The following is a 16,307-nucleotide window of genomic DNA, read 5'->3' as shown; positions in this document are numbered from 1 at the left end:
AAGGTGGCACAGGGAGGGGGGCCAGGTGATGCCGGCAACGCACGGTGTACGTGCATTTCGTCGACCAATCTGGAATTTCACGGTCTCTGGGTCACGGCTCCCACTCCCTCCCCGTCCCATCCTCCATTCCAAGCCGGCACCCATGCGTCCAGGTCCGCAGAGCATCCCCTCCCCACCGATCTTCCCTCCTCCACTACCCCAAGCAGAACGCTCATGTCGGTTGTCTCTCTTCTATCTCTTACTTTGAGCGGGAATGCGGCGTTTGGGAGGAATATATACAAGGCTACAAGTGGAACGAGAGCACGTAACGCGGAGGGCAGTCGTCAGGTGACGGGACGTAACGGCGAGGAGGAAGCGAGGGACGCCTGCTTGGATGTGTATACAGTCCCCCCTCCCCCTCACCGACCGGTTCTCCTCTTCCGTATAGATCTCCTATGAGAGGGGCACCGGACGATGGGATGTATCCGCGGCATAGTCGCCGCCGGTCGTCCCATCTCTTCCCCCCATCCTTTCCTCTACTGACAGTCGCGTGCGCGGATCTATAGGAAGTAACGGAGTATTCGAGATCTTTTTTTCTCTCGTTTTCCGCATGGGTGGTAGAACGGGCATCGCCCGAATGACGGGGAAAAAGAAATTGACCAGTTTTTCTGTTTCGTTTCAATGACGTTTTGTTGGTTCTGTTGGTTCCGAGTTGCAAGCCCCGCCAATGCGGCGGGTGTTACGTAATGCTCGCTTCCTGACTGCTGCGCTTCAATCGCCGTTTGCGTGACTGTGCTCTAAAGGGAGACGGGCGATGCTACTCTCCTTTGTTTCTTTTTTTCTCGTTTGAAGCATCCATTCTTGCAATTCGATGACGTTAACATCGTCAGAACCGAATCAGAACGAAGTGAAAATGTGACGCACTTCTGTGGGACAGCCCCATCACTGCGATGTGCATAGATGCTTCCAGAGTCGAGCGCAGCTGGATCAGTGGTTTTGACGCTTGGCTGTTTAGCCTATGATAACGGGTTCGATGTCAGCAGCGGAGGACGCATTTCGACGGAGGCGAAATGTGGGAGGTCCGTGTACTGCGCAATGTCAGTGCACGTTCACCTGATGGCCGATGTTTGCGGAGCCCTCCCTTAAGGCATTTCTCATAATAATATTGTGGTTTTGGGTCGTAAAAGCCCAGATATCTTTGTTATCTACCCTCCAAAAGCAATAACAGTGATTTCGCGAGACCAGTGAATTGCACGAAAGCCTGATCCTTTTTTTTCTCGCCCCAAAAATGTTGACTTGCAGGTTGGGCGTGCTTCCATGCTTACTTATCATTCCGAGGTGCAGACTAATGGCTAGTTTCTTAAAATACTCATGTATCGATTAGAGAGTCCATGCCTTTGTGCTGACAAAGAACAACCACTAACGGTAATTACGAACCGCGCAGCCGGGTAAAGTTCTCTATAACCCGAATTCGTTGCACATTTACAATAACTGCAGGCACAAACCCCTCCGAGGATCCTTGCTTACGATTCTTGGGCAATTCTGGTGGGAGGCTCCCAGACAAGGACTTCTGTGTATTCTGTATAAAGACTGTCGGGAGTGAGAAGAAAAATAACATCACGGTCCTCTGACGGGCCCTGGGCGTGGGTAGAGTACTCACTCCAGGACACCTTGAGCCGCGGCTGTCCCATGCACTCTCGCATTCAGATTACACAGGTACAGGACACCAGAGAGCGACACCAGACAGCGATGACTTCCGATGTTGTAAAGTTTGGCATGGAAGGGACGTAGCTTGAAGTGTTGATCACTTAACAGGAATAGCTATAGCGTTAGTCAGTACAGAACTGACACCTATATGGTATATATGCACTAAACGCAGCCTCTTATTCATAGCATTTTCGCTCATGTTTTTAACTCTAACCGTTTCGTAGCTGTTGGTTAAAAAATATTTCACCTGAAGACATTTATTGTCAACCTAATAAAGTTGGTACATTCACTCATTCACTCACTCACCTCTAAACCAAAGCTCAATACCCGAACTGGTTCTTCTACCATATTATCCTCCCTGTAATTTTCATTTCCATCCCTTTCTCTCTCTCCCCCATTCCTTGTATGTTGCTACCCTTTACACATTCACTGCGCTTGATATGCATTGTACATTCACTCATTGTCACGACTGGATAATGCGATCAGAAGCTCTGTAGACCACTTAACAACAACAGACATTAATAAGACTAGGGTTTCTTGTGCGTGACTTTGATAATCATGGAGGCATCAGTGCTGATTTTGCTCCTTCCTAATAATTATTTTCGATAATTGTTTAATATGTCCGATAAAGCTGACTGGTTTTCATAAAATGTACCGTTCCCTATCGGCAAAATTACCATGGTGAGTACTGGAAAACATGGTGGGAGTCGTGGAAATAATAGTGGGCATGGTGGAAATTATGATGGATATGGTGGGACGTAGTGGAAAATATGGTGGATATGCCGGGGCATACTGGGTGGTATGGTGTACAGATGATGGGTAAAGTGGAAATGATGGTGGAAAGCAGAGGCTAGATAGTGGGCAATAATGGGACACTGCCCACCATTGCGATAATGCTGGGAAGCCCTAAGCATATGGTGGGTGGTGCTTATTATGGTGGGCCACATGGTGTACCAAGCTGAGAAACTCTTCCCACCATCGCGATGATGCTGGGAAGCACTAAGCAGATTATGGGTGCTGCTTGTTATGGTGGGCCACATGGTGTACTAAGATTAGAAGGTCTGCCCACCATTGCGATGATGCTGGGAAGCAGTAAGCAGATGATGAGTGGGCTTATAATGGCAGGCAATTTATATAGTGTACCAAGCTGGGATCTGTACACTACATATTCTACCACCATGATTTCCGCCAAAGGTTAGGCCTACCAACCGAGCCCGTGCTTCCGGGTTTCGAATACACAATTTCGACGATTGAGAATGTCAGTACAGCGCAGCCATGGCATCAATTACCATAAATGAAGCATTTTTCATTGTGTATGGTATCCGCTCAAGAAGCAACAAACATCGATGCGACGCGATTCAAGCACTCCTAGAGAACGTACATCTCTTCTCACAGACAGCTGCCGGTCGCACTCGCCCGCACTTTTGTGCACTCGCCGGCAGCTTTTGTGCGAGAACTCAGACGTGGAAATTCGTATGCTTGGGGAACCAATATGATAGCGTAATGTTTCCGGCACACTGCATTCGTTTTGGCCAAGCCTTTATGTAGTTGTTGCTTTAGCGAAAGAGCTACGGCATTGCGCTGGCACGACCGCCCTCTACATTGCGCGAAAAGCATCCCAATACTGAATCAAATAAATTAGGCGGACGTATCTATGGAATGAGCCTAGAAGCGTCATAAAGCGTGAGCAGATGTCGCCCTTTAGAACGAGCGCGAAGCGGTTATTAAACATGGCAGACCCCGCCGGTAAACTGTTGCTGCTCCCCAGTCCACTTGGTTTTTTTTCTTGCAGTTGTGAATTGTACAAAAAAAGCACTGCTGCCAATAACATAGTGGCAATTGTTACAGGCAGCAGTTGCTTGTGTTTAATAAATGTGCAATTTTTAGTAGCAGGTGCAGATCTTGTCTATGTCGTGTACACAAAAAACATAATTGAAGTTGAACCGTAAATTTCTATGACAACTGACTATTTAACACACAACAAAGCTCATGTTGGTATGGCGCAGTGGTTGGTGTCTCCGAATGGGAATCCGCAGGTTGCACGTTCGATCCTCCGTGGCACCTTGTCTTTTTTTTACGGGACGGGTGTTTTTTATACCGTTTTTATAGAATTCTTTTTTATTTTTGTGGCCGCTCGTCATGGTGATTCTGACGCCATTCAGCGCTCAAGCGTTGCCGGCACTTCAGCACCCACCATATTCCACCATGCGCCATGGTGGGCGTTTCCCACGAATCACCCACTACATTAATCCACTATAATGGTGGGCGGTGGTTTACACCTTGCCCACCATCTGTTTTTTTTCGATAGGGTTAACTTTTATTTTTTTTCATTTGTGAAAGTAGCCCGGCTGTTTTTGTGTGTGTGTGTGTGTGTGTGTGTGTGTGTGTGTGTGTGTGTGTGTGTGTGTGTGTGTGTGTGTGTGTGTGTGTGTGTGTGTGTGTGTGTGTGTGTGTGTGTGTGTGTGTGTGTGTGGTGTAATTGCAACTGCCTTTAAGACACATGAATCGTTACCATCCTTGTATCTTGTTTCGTTGATGCCGTTATTAGCCCTTGAACACCAATGAAATGCGTACCCTATACATGTGAACAATTATCGTACTGACGGCTTCGCCGAAATAGCAACCTCCGTGCTCTTCAAATAACCCACTCTCTCTGCGATAATAAAACTAACTGGGACGTCAACTGGGATGAGGGCTCCCATGTTTGTCTTGAACATTCTTTACTCTCGTTATTACTGGCACGAGCGGCGAATGACGCTCTCGTTTATCTTTCAAACGCTCCCTGTCGGCACTGCCGGCTTTCTGAGTATTCATAAATATATGTTCTGAAACACTACACCGGCAGAATATCGACGGTTCTGGTCCAAGTCGGGGTTAATGGCTCTGCGCGTAGCAGGCCAGCAAAGCGACGCGGGCATTGCTAAGTTTTCTAAAGACGACCGGACTACGCGACCGCTTATAAGCGTGCAATGGACAAGGTCACATCTACACACACGTTGCCCTTCACTTCTCTCTTTCTTCTCCTTTAATATCCTCACCCCTTCCCCCAGTGCAGGGTAGCAAACCAGACGTGCGTCTGGTTGACCTCCCCGCCTTTCATTTCTTCCCTTCCTCCTCCTGGTCCAAGTCAAGTGTCAAAATAATACATGTGATACGCAAGCGTACGCTGACTTACAATAAGGGCCAATTTGCTGTCACGATTACAAACGAAAATTGACTGATTGAGCTCATTGAAAGAGCGGACAGTATTTTTGTGAGCAGACGGGACTGCTGCGGTACCTTGCGGATCATAACAGAGCCACGCGCTGGCTTCTCCGTGCCTACTGAGATCTGCCTTGGCAGTGCGTGCTATTACAAAGTTAACTCGAGCAATACACTAGAAACGCCAACGTGCCAGAGCCACTACCAAACACCATGGCTAAGAATTAAGGTCGCACTAATTTTAACATCGAAGCTGCTCAGGTCAGCCGTAATTTGTGTGTGTGGCCTATCATCACTATCATTAATGACTATATGTGTTACGGAAAGTGGGATAATCCCAGTAATCCAGCAAAAATGAAGAAGGCAACAGATAGCCCAAGGAATAGTAGCTAGCGGATGATCCCGCGTATGCACGGTGGCGAAATACTATAGAATGGCGCTTGCGGGAAGACCCCCGAAGCGATGGAAGAACTACGTGCCCGTAGATCTATGAAAGGAGCGAACACATGGTCTCAGCACAATTTTGTATCTCGCAAGTTCTAAGATAGGTGTCGTGTCTATCTGTGCTTTCACTAGAGCCTCTCTGCACTGAGAATGAATGGAGAAAACACCCAACATTACTTAGTTGAAGCCTAGCAACGAGCACCTTAGAAACAACCTGCATCACCTATGTAAGGCATATAAACAACCTAGAAGCAACAATATCGGCCTTCAGAATTTTCAAGACTCGCGCAGCTGCGTGCACGCTTATAAGCTTTCTTGATTGTTCGATTTGTCCTTCGTCTTAACTTTTTGCTAGTGCCAACCAGACTCTGTTTCTGGTTTATTCCCTACAATGCTTCAGAGACATTAGTAAAGTTGATCATCATCACCTGCATTCTGGCAATTCGTACACGTGCCACGCACGCTCGAGAAGCGCAAGTTAAAGAAGAAGAGGTTGTCCGCAGGCCGTGCGTCTCTGCTCTATTGGGAGGCCAAAAAATATTTTCTCCCACGCTGTGCGAACGTCACGCTGCGTCCGTTCAGCGCTGAGACACCCCGCGGACGTGCCCTGGGTCAGGACGCAAGTCACCGCTGTAGAAAAGCTCGGCCCACCCGCAACATCGTCGCCATGCCAGTGGCGCGGGAGCGGTTCCAGGGGGAGACGGATTGCCTCCTCTGCTGCCTCAACTACTGCTTGGGGCTCAGCAACGTGGTCTCCTTTCCTTACCTCATCTACAACAACGGTGGAGGTGAGACACGAACGCAGTGCATTGCTTGTAGCGCGTTACAATACGATAAATTATTACCACGTAAGGGATATCCACCAAAAAAAGAAACTTAAAGAAACTTTATATGACATACTTCTCGCCAACAGCAGTCACAGACAGGCTACCAAGCGTACCATGGACACTGGAAAGAATAATGGACTTGAGATACGTAACATGCATTGGTATCTGGGTTTCGGTTCCGGTTCCGGTTTCTGAGCTGGTTCTCTGCCTCTCGGAGGGTGCTGTACAATTGTGTACATATAGGAGAGTTTTCCGCCAGGGCCTCGGCTGTGCTACGCCTTGCCGGCTGGTGCTTCGGCCGCCCGGCCCCTCGGTTCTCCGTGCGTCGCGTCCGACACATGATACAACAGTAGCCTCCCCCATGTTCTACAATAATTCCTGCATCATAGCGAAATGATTAGTACGTAAGGCTCCGCTAAATTCTTTATTTTGTGTGTGAGTGTGTGTGGGGGGGGGAGTAGAAGGTTCGGGGAGAAGATATTTTGCTGAAAACAAGGGTACATGCGAAGATTACGAGATGGCCTGATGACTAAAGTCATCAGGTCATCCGTGCCTTACCATCAGACCATCTACGCCTTGCCATCATGCCAGATAACCTTGCGTAACGTCGACGTAATGCAAAGACAGAGACAGAAAGGGCAGTTATACGATCTTTCTGCGACAGAAAGTCGCAGTTGCAACCTGTCAAAAAATTGAGTTAGAAGCAAACTTTGAGCCGTTGACTGACATTATTACCAGTATGAAGCATGAAACGGGTACAAGTAGTGTGCAAAATATATTTTTTTTCATTCAGTTGATGTAAGCAGTGCCCTTCGAACAACCTTCCGCTCACACTACGTTAAATCACGCTTGTCGTCACTATATGGCTCGAAACGCAATCGATACATTATGCATTGGTAGCCGCATTAGAGCATCACCACGAACCACCACTATGGCCCGTCTACCGTTTCGTTTCTATAGCCCTCCTCGTGAACAAGAGGCCAACGTATAATCCCACTTATAGGTGCGTACGTGCTTCTCCACTCTGTCATCCTGGCTGAGAAATGGATAGAAGCATATCACGTATAAAGTGCATACGTGCCTTGTCCACGCCGTGACGCTGTTTTCTTCTCGGCGATCGCAGTGGTGTTCATCGTGGTGTACCTGGTCCTTCTGTGTGTTGTGGCGGTGCCCATGCTCTACCTGGAAATTTTCTTGGGACAGTTCTGCGGCTGGTCTGTGCCCAGGGTCTACGCGGGATTCCCCATGGCCAAAGGTTCGTCGATTCTACCGACTGCAGTGCCCTCCTCCAGCACTTGCGTACTCGGTGCACATGCCACATTGTGAGCAGAAGGCCGACGTCTCAATTGGCAGCCAGTATGTCGCCGCTCTTTAACAGCAGCTGGAACGCAAAAGAGCCATGACACGTTGTTTCTGTGCTACAAAACAATGTAATTATTACTAACAAAATTTTCGAGGTACCTATCTGTTGCCGCTGCCGTCACTGCGCTGTTCTCAGCATAATGAACCACCAACTTGCCCAACGATTTAATCTGCCTAATCTAATCACGCTTTATAGGACACTTATCACAGTCCAGCATTTTTGCTCTCCCTTCGTCTTTACATTGCGAGTAAAAATATGTATGCCTCTCAATGTATTTTAATTATTAGCGCCAGTATGCCTTGCGGCATAATTTAAAATGATAAGGTACGAGTCTCTTTTCTGGATGACGTCGGGGAAAACTTAATGACCAGTTAACCTAATGACCAATCAGCCCTGGTTGGCAGTGGATCTGTCCTTCAGTCCGAGTTCTCTTGTCGTGCCTGCCTTGTCTGATAAATATGCACCATTAACACAGTAGCGCGTTTTGTTATCTTTCCTATTTCTCCAGCTTTTTATGCCATTGCACTAAACGTCTCTACATATTTCTAACGCGAAATACTCAATACCCTCAGCCGCTTTGAATAACAGCGCTTTTCAAAGGTGGTCCCTGTGGTGACATGCTGAGTCGTACTGCCGCAGCAGGCGCATGTCTCATTTGCCAATGTTTGCTTCAGGAAGCAGGTACAGAGCACACCGCGTACGTAGAACAGGTCTTCCTGAAGTTGGGTGAGAGAGGTGTTCATCCTGTGGTAACTATAAACGAGGATGGTTATGATTATAAAGGCAATGATTTTTAACTCAGGCAGCGATTGCGGGGCGGAAATTCCGTGTGAATGCTCTTTGTATTAACAGTATGACCTTGTTTTCCCCATTTGCCTATTGCTGATTTAGTTACGATTGCATGGGCACCAAAGTCACCGCAGAGAAATGGTACCACGTACACACGTCTGCAAATGCCAATTTGCATTTGGGGACGTGTCCAGATTCACTTGCAGCTATGGTTGTGGATTCTCGGATCCTGGAATCGTGTCGTAAAACCTTTTTGCAATTGGCCCGCCAGTGTCTGCTATTGAATGAAGCTGAGTTGAATTCTGTTTATCTGCAACAACAGAAACAATGTAAACGATATGTCTCGCATCAGTACTGCATTAAATAATTTCATGCGAAAGCCCTAAATAAGGGCCCCTTAAATTCGTTTCAACCGCCGATAAACAGTCATTCAAGTGACACGTGCCGGCGTGTTAATTTTCAGGCCTCGCACAGAACGGTCTATTCGATAATTCTAGCGACTATAGGCGGCGCAGAGGAAGGTCAAAATGGTGGATGAAACGGTGACGTCGCGATCGTTTACGTCAGCGTAGCAGAGCGTGAATACGCGTTCATTTGTTTATGACTACTGAGAGACCGAACTGCGTCGCAGTTTTATCACCGTGTGACAGCTTCAGAGCACGGCTACATGGGGCCGCCTGCGTCGCTGGAGTGACCGAATCCTCTCTTCAAGCATTACGAAGCGCTCAAAGGTTCTTTTTTTTTGTAAAACCGTCTATCCTGACGTTCTTTGTGGTTCAACCGCAGGTCTGGGCTGGACGATGATCCTCATCATCGCGTTGATTATGGTGTTCTACGTTTCGCCGGTGGCCTACTGCGTCATATACCTGACTGCCATGTTCCAGGCCGAGCTTCCATGGAACAGCTGCGGCGGAGGAGACCACGGCGCCGACGAGCGTGACTGCTACCACGTCAAGCCCGGCACGGTGAGGGCCGCGCTGCTGGGGCAGAAGCGAGCCACATAGTTTAGATGCCTTTCATTGCGAGCTACAGCCAATACCATTATTGGATGCATACTAAAGTGAACAGGCCACAAAGCCGAATGCACATGTTTCTCCATGCCGCAGCTGTCTGACACATTCGTGTGCGGACGTGGTTGGTCCAGCGAACCAATGCGTCCAACATAGGAATGTTTACCTGAACTCGTGGTCTCGAAAGACGACGCCTCATGTTGCGACGCCTGCTACATCTTGTAGCCGGTTCCGGAATGTTAATCGTTTCACGCACTGATTTCTCTCTTGCTATCCTTGATAGGGCTGATTTCCTGGAGATTACGTCTTTATGATATTCCGTTGGTAAACGCTTCATCAAGAAAGCCCGACCGGTGGCGTACATTAAACACGCGCAGCAAGCTTTGCATAACGTTGTCTTGTTGTCTTCAGTGTAGCGAAAGGTGAGGCATGTGGCGATGGACCACGTGCAGTGAAACCACGAAGCCGAAAATCATGCAGTAAGGAACTCCTGCACTCGCACTACTGGACTGACATGTGGCAGCCAGCCATCAGGCTGTTCAAAAGGGCCAAAATATCCTTGAATGAATATTGTTCATTAAGATTAACGTGTCAAAGCGCGGGAAAGCTACTCACAAGTCTTTATTTACTTTACTCGCCACAAGTATAGATCGCGCCGATGCATGCGCGCTCCATAGTTTGAACTCAGTCATTTCTTTTCAACAGCCACCATCCAAACCGAGCAATCATGCAATTCAGGGCATCTGCCCAGCTGGATATATATAAAGTAAGGCTTGAATTTTTCAGAGTACCGATTGCTCGCTACTACACTAGCGGTGTTCATTTTAATAGTGAGGCTATTCGGGTTCATTCTTAATCAATTTGTTAATAAATCACAACGCATCAAATCACAAAAATAGAAGAGAAAACTCACGAGCGCTAACTTCCAAGAAAAATTGGCAGATACCATGTAGGCTGTGGGAATCTATGATATTAGTATCACGTGACGATATCTGTAGAGCTAACTAAAAGGCCGTGACCACGCTATGAGCGTAGCATGTAGTCGTGTTTTGCATCACACGCATGTCATGATTATCATGATGGACGTGTTATTTACCTTGTTCGCCTATTCTCGTCACATAATACCAAATTTGGTATATGTGGAGCTAGCGAAACAGCAGGGAGGACGCTATGGGCGTAGCATATGACATTGTTTACATGACAGGCATATCATGATCATCATGTTTGGATGTGCCATTTCCTTTCGTCGTCCGTTCACATCACTGATTACCAAATTTGGTGAAGCTAGCGAAACGGCCGCGAGTGTATCATGAGCATGGCATGTAGTCATGTCCTTACAAGACACGCATCTCATAATTATCATGTTTGCACATGTCATATGCTTTCGTAATTCACTGACGTCACGTCACACCACATTTGGTATATGTGAAGCTAGCGAAACGACCTCGAGCACACCATAAGCGTGGCGTGTATTCATGACTAGTCATGTCATGAAAATCATGACATGAATGTTATCATTTCTACGTTATGGCCTGTCGCTTATGCTCGCCATGCAGCCATGTCTTACCATACCAGTTCTGCAAAATCTCTTGCGAATAAAACCACCGCAAGAACAGCAAGATCACGAAATGCAAATCATGACGTTCATGACATACATTTCATGATTTTCATATTATGACTAGTCAATTAGGTTCGTCATAGAGTCGTGTTATGCATTACCAGTTTTGGTATCGATAACATTATCGAGATCTCCAGGAGAGCTAAAAGTCGCAGGCGGATAGATAGATAGATAGATAGATAGATAGATAGATAGATAGATAGATAGATAGATAGATAGATAGATAGATAGATAGATAGATAGATAGATAGATACATAGATAGATAGATAGATAGATAGATAGATAGATAGATAGATAGATAGATAGATAGATAGATAGATAGATAGATAGATAGATAGATAGATAGATAGATAGATAGATAGATAGATAGATAGATAGATAGATAGATAGATAGATAGATAGATAGATAGATAGATAGATAGATAGATAGATAGATAGATAGATAGATAGATAGATAGATAGATAGATAGATAGATAGATAGATAGATTGATAGATTGATAGATTGATAGATAGATAGATAGATAGATAGATAGATAGATAGATAGATAGATAGATAGATAGATAGATAGATAGATAGATAGATAGATAGATAGATAGATAGATAGAAACTTCACTTTAGGAATCCGTGTTTATGCACACACGATTTAATGACGTGCACACCTTCATGAGCAGAGATTCAGCAATGAAACGCACTGCATGAAAACACGCTGCACGCTCTGACGACAAATGCGTTGATCCATAAATAAAACTTGCGTCCGTCATGTATAAAACACGATTTACGTCGACGCTTAGTGGCAAAGCTCCATCCCGAAGATTAAAGTCTAAGATCAATGAACAGACAAATCGTTGTGGTAGTTTTAATAGTTAACGAGCAGAGCGTAATCAGAAGCTTGGTATTGTTTCAATTCACAGTCTTTCTCTCTTGAGCTCGTGCCTCTATTCAATCTCAAGGCGATTATCGGTCTCTCTCTCCTGTACCCAGTACGCGTGTTCCAAGGTGAACGAGACCCTGGCCCGGCGATACGGTTCGCATAACTACAGCGGCGAGAGTGCCATCATGGTCAGCGGCGGCGTGGTCCAGGAGCCCGTATCGGTGCCCGTACGAGAATACGAAGCCCTGCGCAACAACTGCGTCAGCGGCACCGTGTCGGCAGCCGAGGCCTTCTACACGTACGACACGCGCACTGCCGGGTAGCGGTAGCTGCATGCAGGTTTTCGAAAGCAAACTCGGGAAAGATATTTCAAGAGTTTCTTAGAGATACTTGAACGAGAGACTCTGCCGAGAAGGAAAATAAAGATGACTGATTTTGGCTTGCCTGTACACACTGTGATAGGCGCACGACAGATTGGGGAAAAAAAGAGAAACATGAAAACTTCAATGACGGCTGCGAGGTTGCATGATTAAGATGTTGCCGCTATAACGACGGTTTGCAAAGTGAACAGCTAGTCATCTTTAGCCAGTGAGGTTAGCATACGTGTATGCTAACGTCACTGAGTTGAATCCGGTTAAAAGCAGATTTTATAATCTCCACTTGCAAACCATAAGTGGAAGAAGGTGGCTTCGAAATACTTTTTTTTTGGAAACGAGAAGATGTCAATACTGGGCCAGACGGCGACGTTGTGAGCACCCGTCATCATTGGCGAGCCATTTCATTTTTGGTAGAAACCGTGAGCAAACGCTTTTTCATGACGATGAACGGATGACATGTTGGGCCGCTGCAGTTAACAGAGTCTAAATCTGCCCGCTCATATGATCGCTTTCATACGCTGACGGTCTTGCCTTCGATATGACTGCGTGCAGCGCGGAGGTTCGATGCCTGCGACCCCGCTGACAGAACCGTTCAGCCAGCGTTTCTGAGACATTTTTATCCCAGCTCCACACATACTGGAAAGAAAACAAGTCGATCATTTTAATGCGCTGTACACTAATTGTGTACTAAGGGGACAAAAGATGTACTGCACTGGTCCAAAGTGCCCAGGCCACGCTGTCATAGCACTACAGTGGCCTGAGAACATTTGACCACCATTGTATGAGTGTTTGCGCAGTGAAGCCCCTCCCCCCCCCTCCCGTACAAAAGGTTACGAAATTGTGCAGAAAAGATGTGAATTCAGGCATTTGATGTGAATTTAAGTAATTCAAACATTCTGACCAGACGTGCACACCGAAAGTAAGTTAACTGCAACCCCAAGTATAGTGCACCAGAAGTGATTAGTGTAGGCAATGGAAATCAGATGTTAAAACCTCAGTAGATACCGAGAGTAAGGTAACGGGCCGGATGTGCTTTAGCAGTAGCTAGGTAAATTCGGAAGTGAGGTGAGAAAACAGTAAATGAGATAAACTCTCCCCACACACACACACGCATTGCGCCATAGAGCAATGCTGACGTATCCTATTTATCGGTAATTGGACAAGATTTATTTCTTATTTCACGTAAGTTCCACTTACAATCTAGGTTATATAACTTTCGGTGGTGAACGAATCAATTCCTGTACCGCTAGGCATCATTACTGAGTTCTCAGTAAGCTGATCTCTGTGCCCCACTTTTTTAGGAATCTAACGGTTAAAACACAGCGTGAAATGCATTGAACGAAATCGACATAGATGTCTGGAGCGCTCGTTCTGTCATTGTATCATCTGTACCACGGTTCAAATAATATGCCAGCTAGCTACTTCTCCTAAGTACCGACTACTTTTGGTAAAAAAATTCTACGATAGGCGCCTTCACTCTCTTGATAGCCATTAAGTTTTTAGTGTAGTTTATGCCTTTATTCTCTTTTTTGTTTTCTAAAAATGAATTTACTCGGAATTTTGAACCATTACATTTGACTTCCCTGCTTTATAACCATATACTGCCACCGCAGTTTACACCATAACAAACACTGCTGTGTTGACGCTACTATTGGAGCTGATTAACGCACAACTACGCAGGCGACGCGTCGCACGATCGGACTTTCAAAGCGATGGCTTCACCGACTCGAGTACTCTTTCGATTATGGCCATGACCGTCGCCTGGGCCCTAGTCTTCGTCGTGATCTGCATGGGACTGCGCTCGATAAAGAAGGTATGCGACGGCTGCATCACTTTCTCCAGGAAATAGTTGCTCGATAAGCAATAATGAGAGAAGCAACAAGGACGAAGACATATTTATCTGTACTTGTTTACGCCGTCAAAGAGAAGGAAAGCCCAAAAAGTCCTGCATATCTATCTATCTATCTATCTATCTATCTATCTATCTGTCTATCTATCTATCTGTCTATCTATCTCTCTGTCTATCTATCAATCTATCTATCTATCTAATATATAACCCTTAAGCGTTTTCAAATAATCATGACATAAGCTAGTTACGTTACTAATATGTATAATATTTGCTCATTACGAATCTTCCAAGTATAAGAAGACACTAACGCAGTAACAGTGACAGAAATGCCTGCACAAAATACCTCTGAGCATGCTCCTTTAGCTTGCAAACTCTACTCTTTGTGCTGATAATCGCTGATAATGCCAATTATGCCGGTGAAAGTAGCTTACGGGTGGGGAGTAATGAGGAAAAGACGCGCTACAAAAAAAAACATTGAGGCAGGGCTTAATAGGTTGTGTGGCAGTATTAAAAGGAAGGTACATAAAAGCTACACCTTACTGGTACTTATATACGGAGCAGAAGCCTGGATAATTGCAAAGAGGGTTCAACGTAAGTTGAGGACGACGCAGCAAGCAATGGAAAGGAAAATGATAGGTGTAACCCTAACGGACAAGAAAAGAGCAGTATATATCAGGGAACAAATGGGTGATAAGGACATCATAATCGAAATCAACAAGAAATGATCATGGGCAGGGCACCTAGCACGAAGGCAAGGTAATCGCTGGTAATTAAGGGTCACAAACTGGATTCCCTGGGCAGGCAAGTGAGTGAATGGAAGGCAGAACGCTAGGTGGGCAGATGAGATTACGATGTTTGCGGCTATAAAGTGGCAGCAGCAATCACATGACCGTGTTGACTGGCAGAACATGGGAGAAACCTTTGTCCTGCAGTGGGAGTAGTCATGCTGATGATGATTATGATGATGAATGCCAGACAAGGTCATAGTAATATGTGGGGTTTCGCGGCACAAAGCGAAGATATGATTATCAGAGACGCCGTAGTGGAAGGCTCCTGACATTTCGACCATCTGATGTTCTCTAACGTGCACTCGCACAGTACACGGGCCACTACCCTTTCACTTCCATGTAAATGTAACCGCCACGGCGGGAATCGAACCCGTGACCATTCGGTCTGCAGCCGAGCACACTAACTACTGCTCCACCGCGGCGGACGCCAGAGGAGGCTAGAGAAGCATGAAGTGTGAGTTGACAAGCCAAATGACTCGTAGAATTCTGTCCAGATGTTTCAGTTTCTAACTCATCGCCACTTGCACTAAAGTCGCCTAAGCGATAGGGCGAGGGATCTTCCAAATCTTGTAAGGGTGACGTGGCACTTATAACAGAGAGTAAGCGCCATTCTAAGCAATGTTTTGCGTGTTGTGCAGTTCTCGACACTGATGCTGGCTGTGCGGTTGACGCTGCTGGCTGCGTTGTGCGTGGCTTCATCGTCGCTTAGTGGAGCGGGGCATGGCGTACTCGTGCTACTACGTCCAGACTTCTCCAAGGCCTACTCGGAAAAGGTGATGCAGGGATGCGAAATGCCCCGATCGTATTTATCGTAGGCGGCTAAAATATCTCCCTGATTTCATGCTGGTCCGTAGCTGTCGGCAGGAGTATGTCACCATAAATGAGGCACACACGAAATCATTATACACAAGTTATCACTTTTTACTTCACCTTTTTTTTAATGCAAAGCATTTCTTAGCGAACTTCGGCGACTTTGAGCGTGTCTATCTATCTATCTATCTATCTATCTATCTATCTATCTATCTATCTATCTAGATGCCTATGACTTTTAGCTCTCCTGGCCGTTTCGATAATGGTATCAATACCAAACTTGGTATGACATGACTGTATGAAGAACATATTGAACTTGTCAAAACATGAAAATTATGACATGTATGTCATGATTTACATTTCATGGTCCTGCAGCTCTTGCGGTGGTTTTGTTCACATGGCATGTTGCAAAACTTGTATGGTATGACATGATTGCATGGCGAACGCAAGCAACAGATCTTAACATGAAAATTGTAACATGCGTATCTTGACTACATGCCACGCTCATGATGCGCCCGCGGCCGTTTTGCTAGCGTCACATATACCAAATTTGGTATTACGTACGTGAATGAATCACGAAGGTATATGACTGGTGCAAACATGATAATCATGAGATGCGTCTCATGTGAGAACATGACTACATGCCACAGTCAAGGCACCAATACATTTTG

General features: G+C 46.0%; 1 protein-coding gene across 1 annotated transcript in view; it reads left to right on the top strand.

Annotated features, from left to right (window-relative positions):
• Nucleotides 1-13,939: 13,939 nt before the first annotated feature.
• Nucleotides 13,940-16,307, top strand: part of LOC142765874 (sodium-dependent nutrient amino acid transporter 1-like) — a 7,622-nt gene continuing 5,254 nt past the window's right edge. The window contains exons 1-2 of the mRNA XM_075867679.1: nt 13,940-14,002; nt 15,465-15,599. Coding sequence (XP_075723794.1) covers nt 13,940-14,002; nt 15,465-15,599 — 198 coding nt within the window. The remainder of the gene's footprint in view (nt 14,003-15,464; nt 15,600-16,307) is intronic.

The sequence above is a fragment of the Rhipicephalus microplus genome, chromosome 1, assembly GCF_043290135.1.
Source record: "Rhipicephalus microplus isolate Deutch F79 chromosome 1, USDA_Rmic, whole genome shotgun sequence".
Taxonomy (NCBI): domain Eukaryota; kingdom Metazoa; phylum Arthropoda; class Arachnida; order Ixodida; family Ixodidae; genus Rhipicephalus; species Rhipicephalus microplus.
Note: the sequence above shows the minus strand (reverse complement) of the source record. Positions and strands in the feature narration are given on the sequence as shown.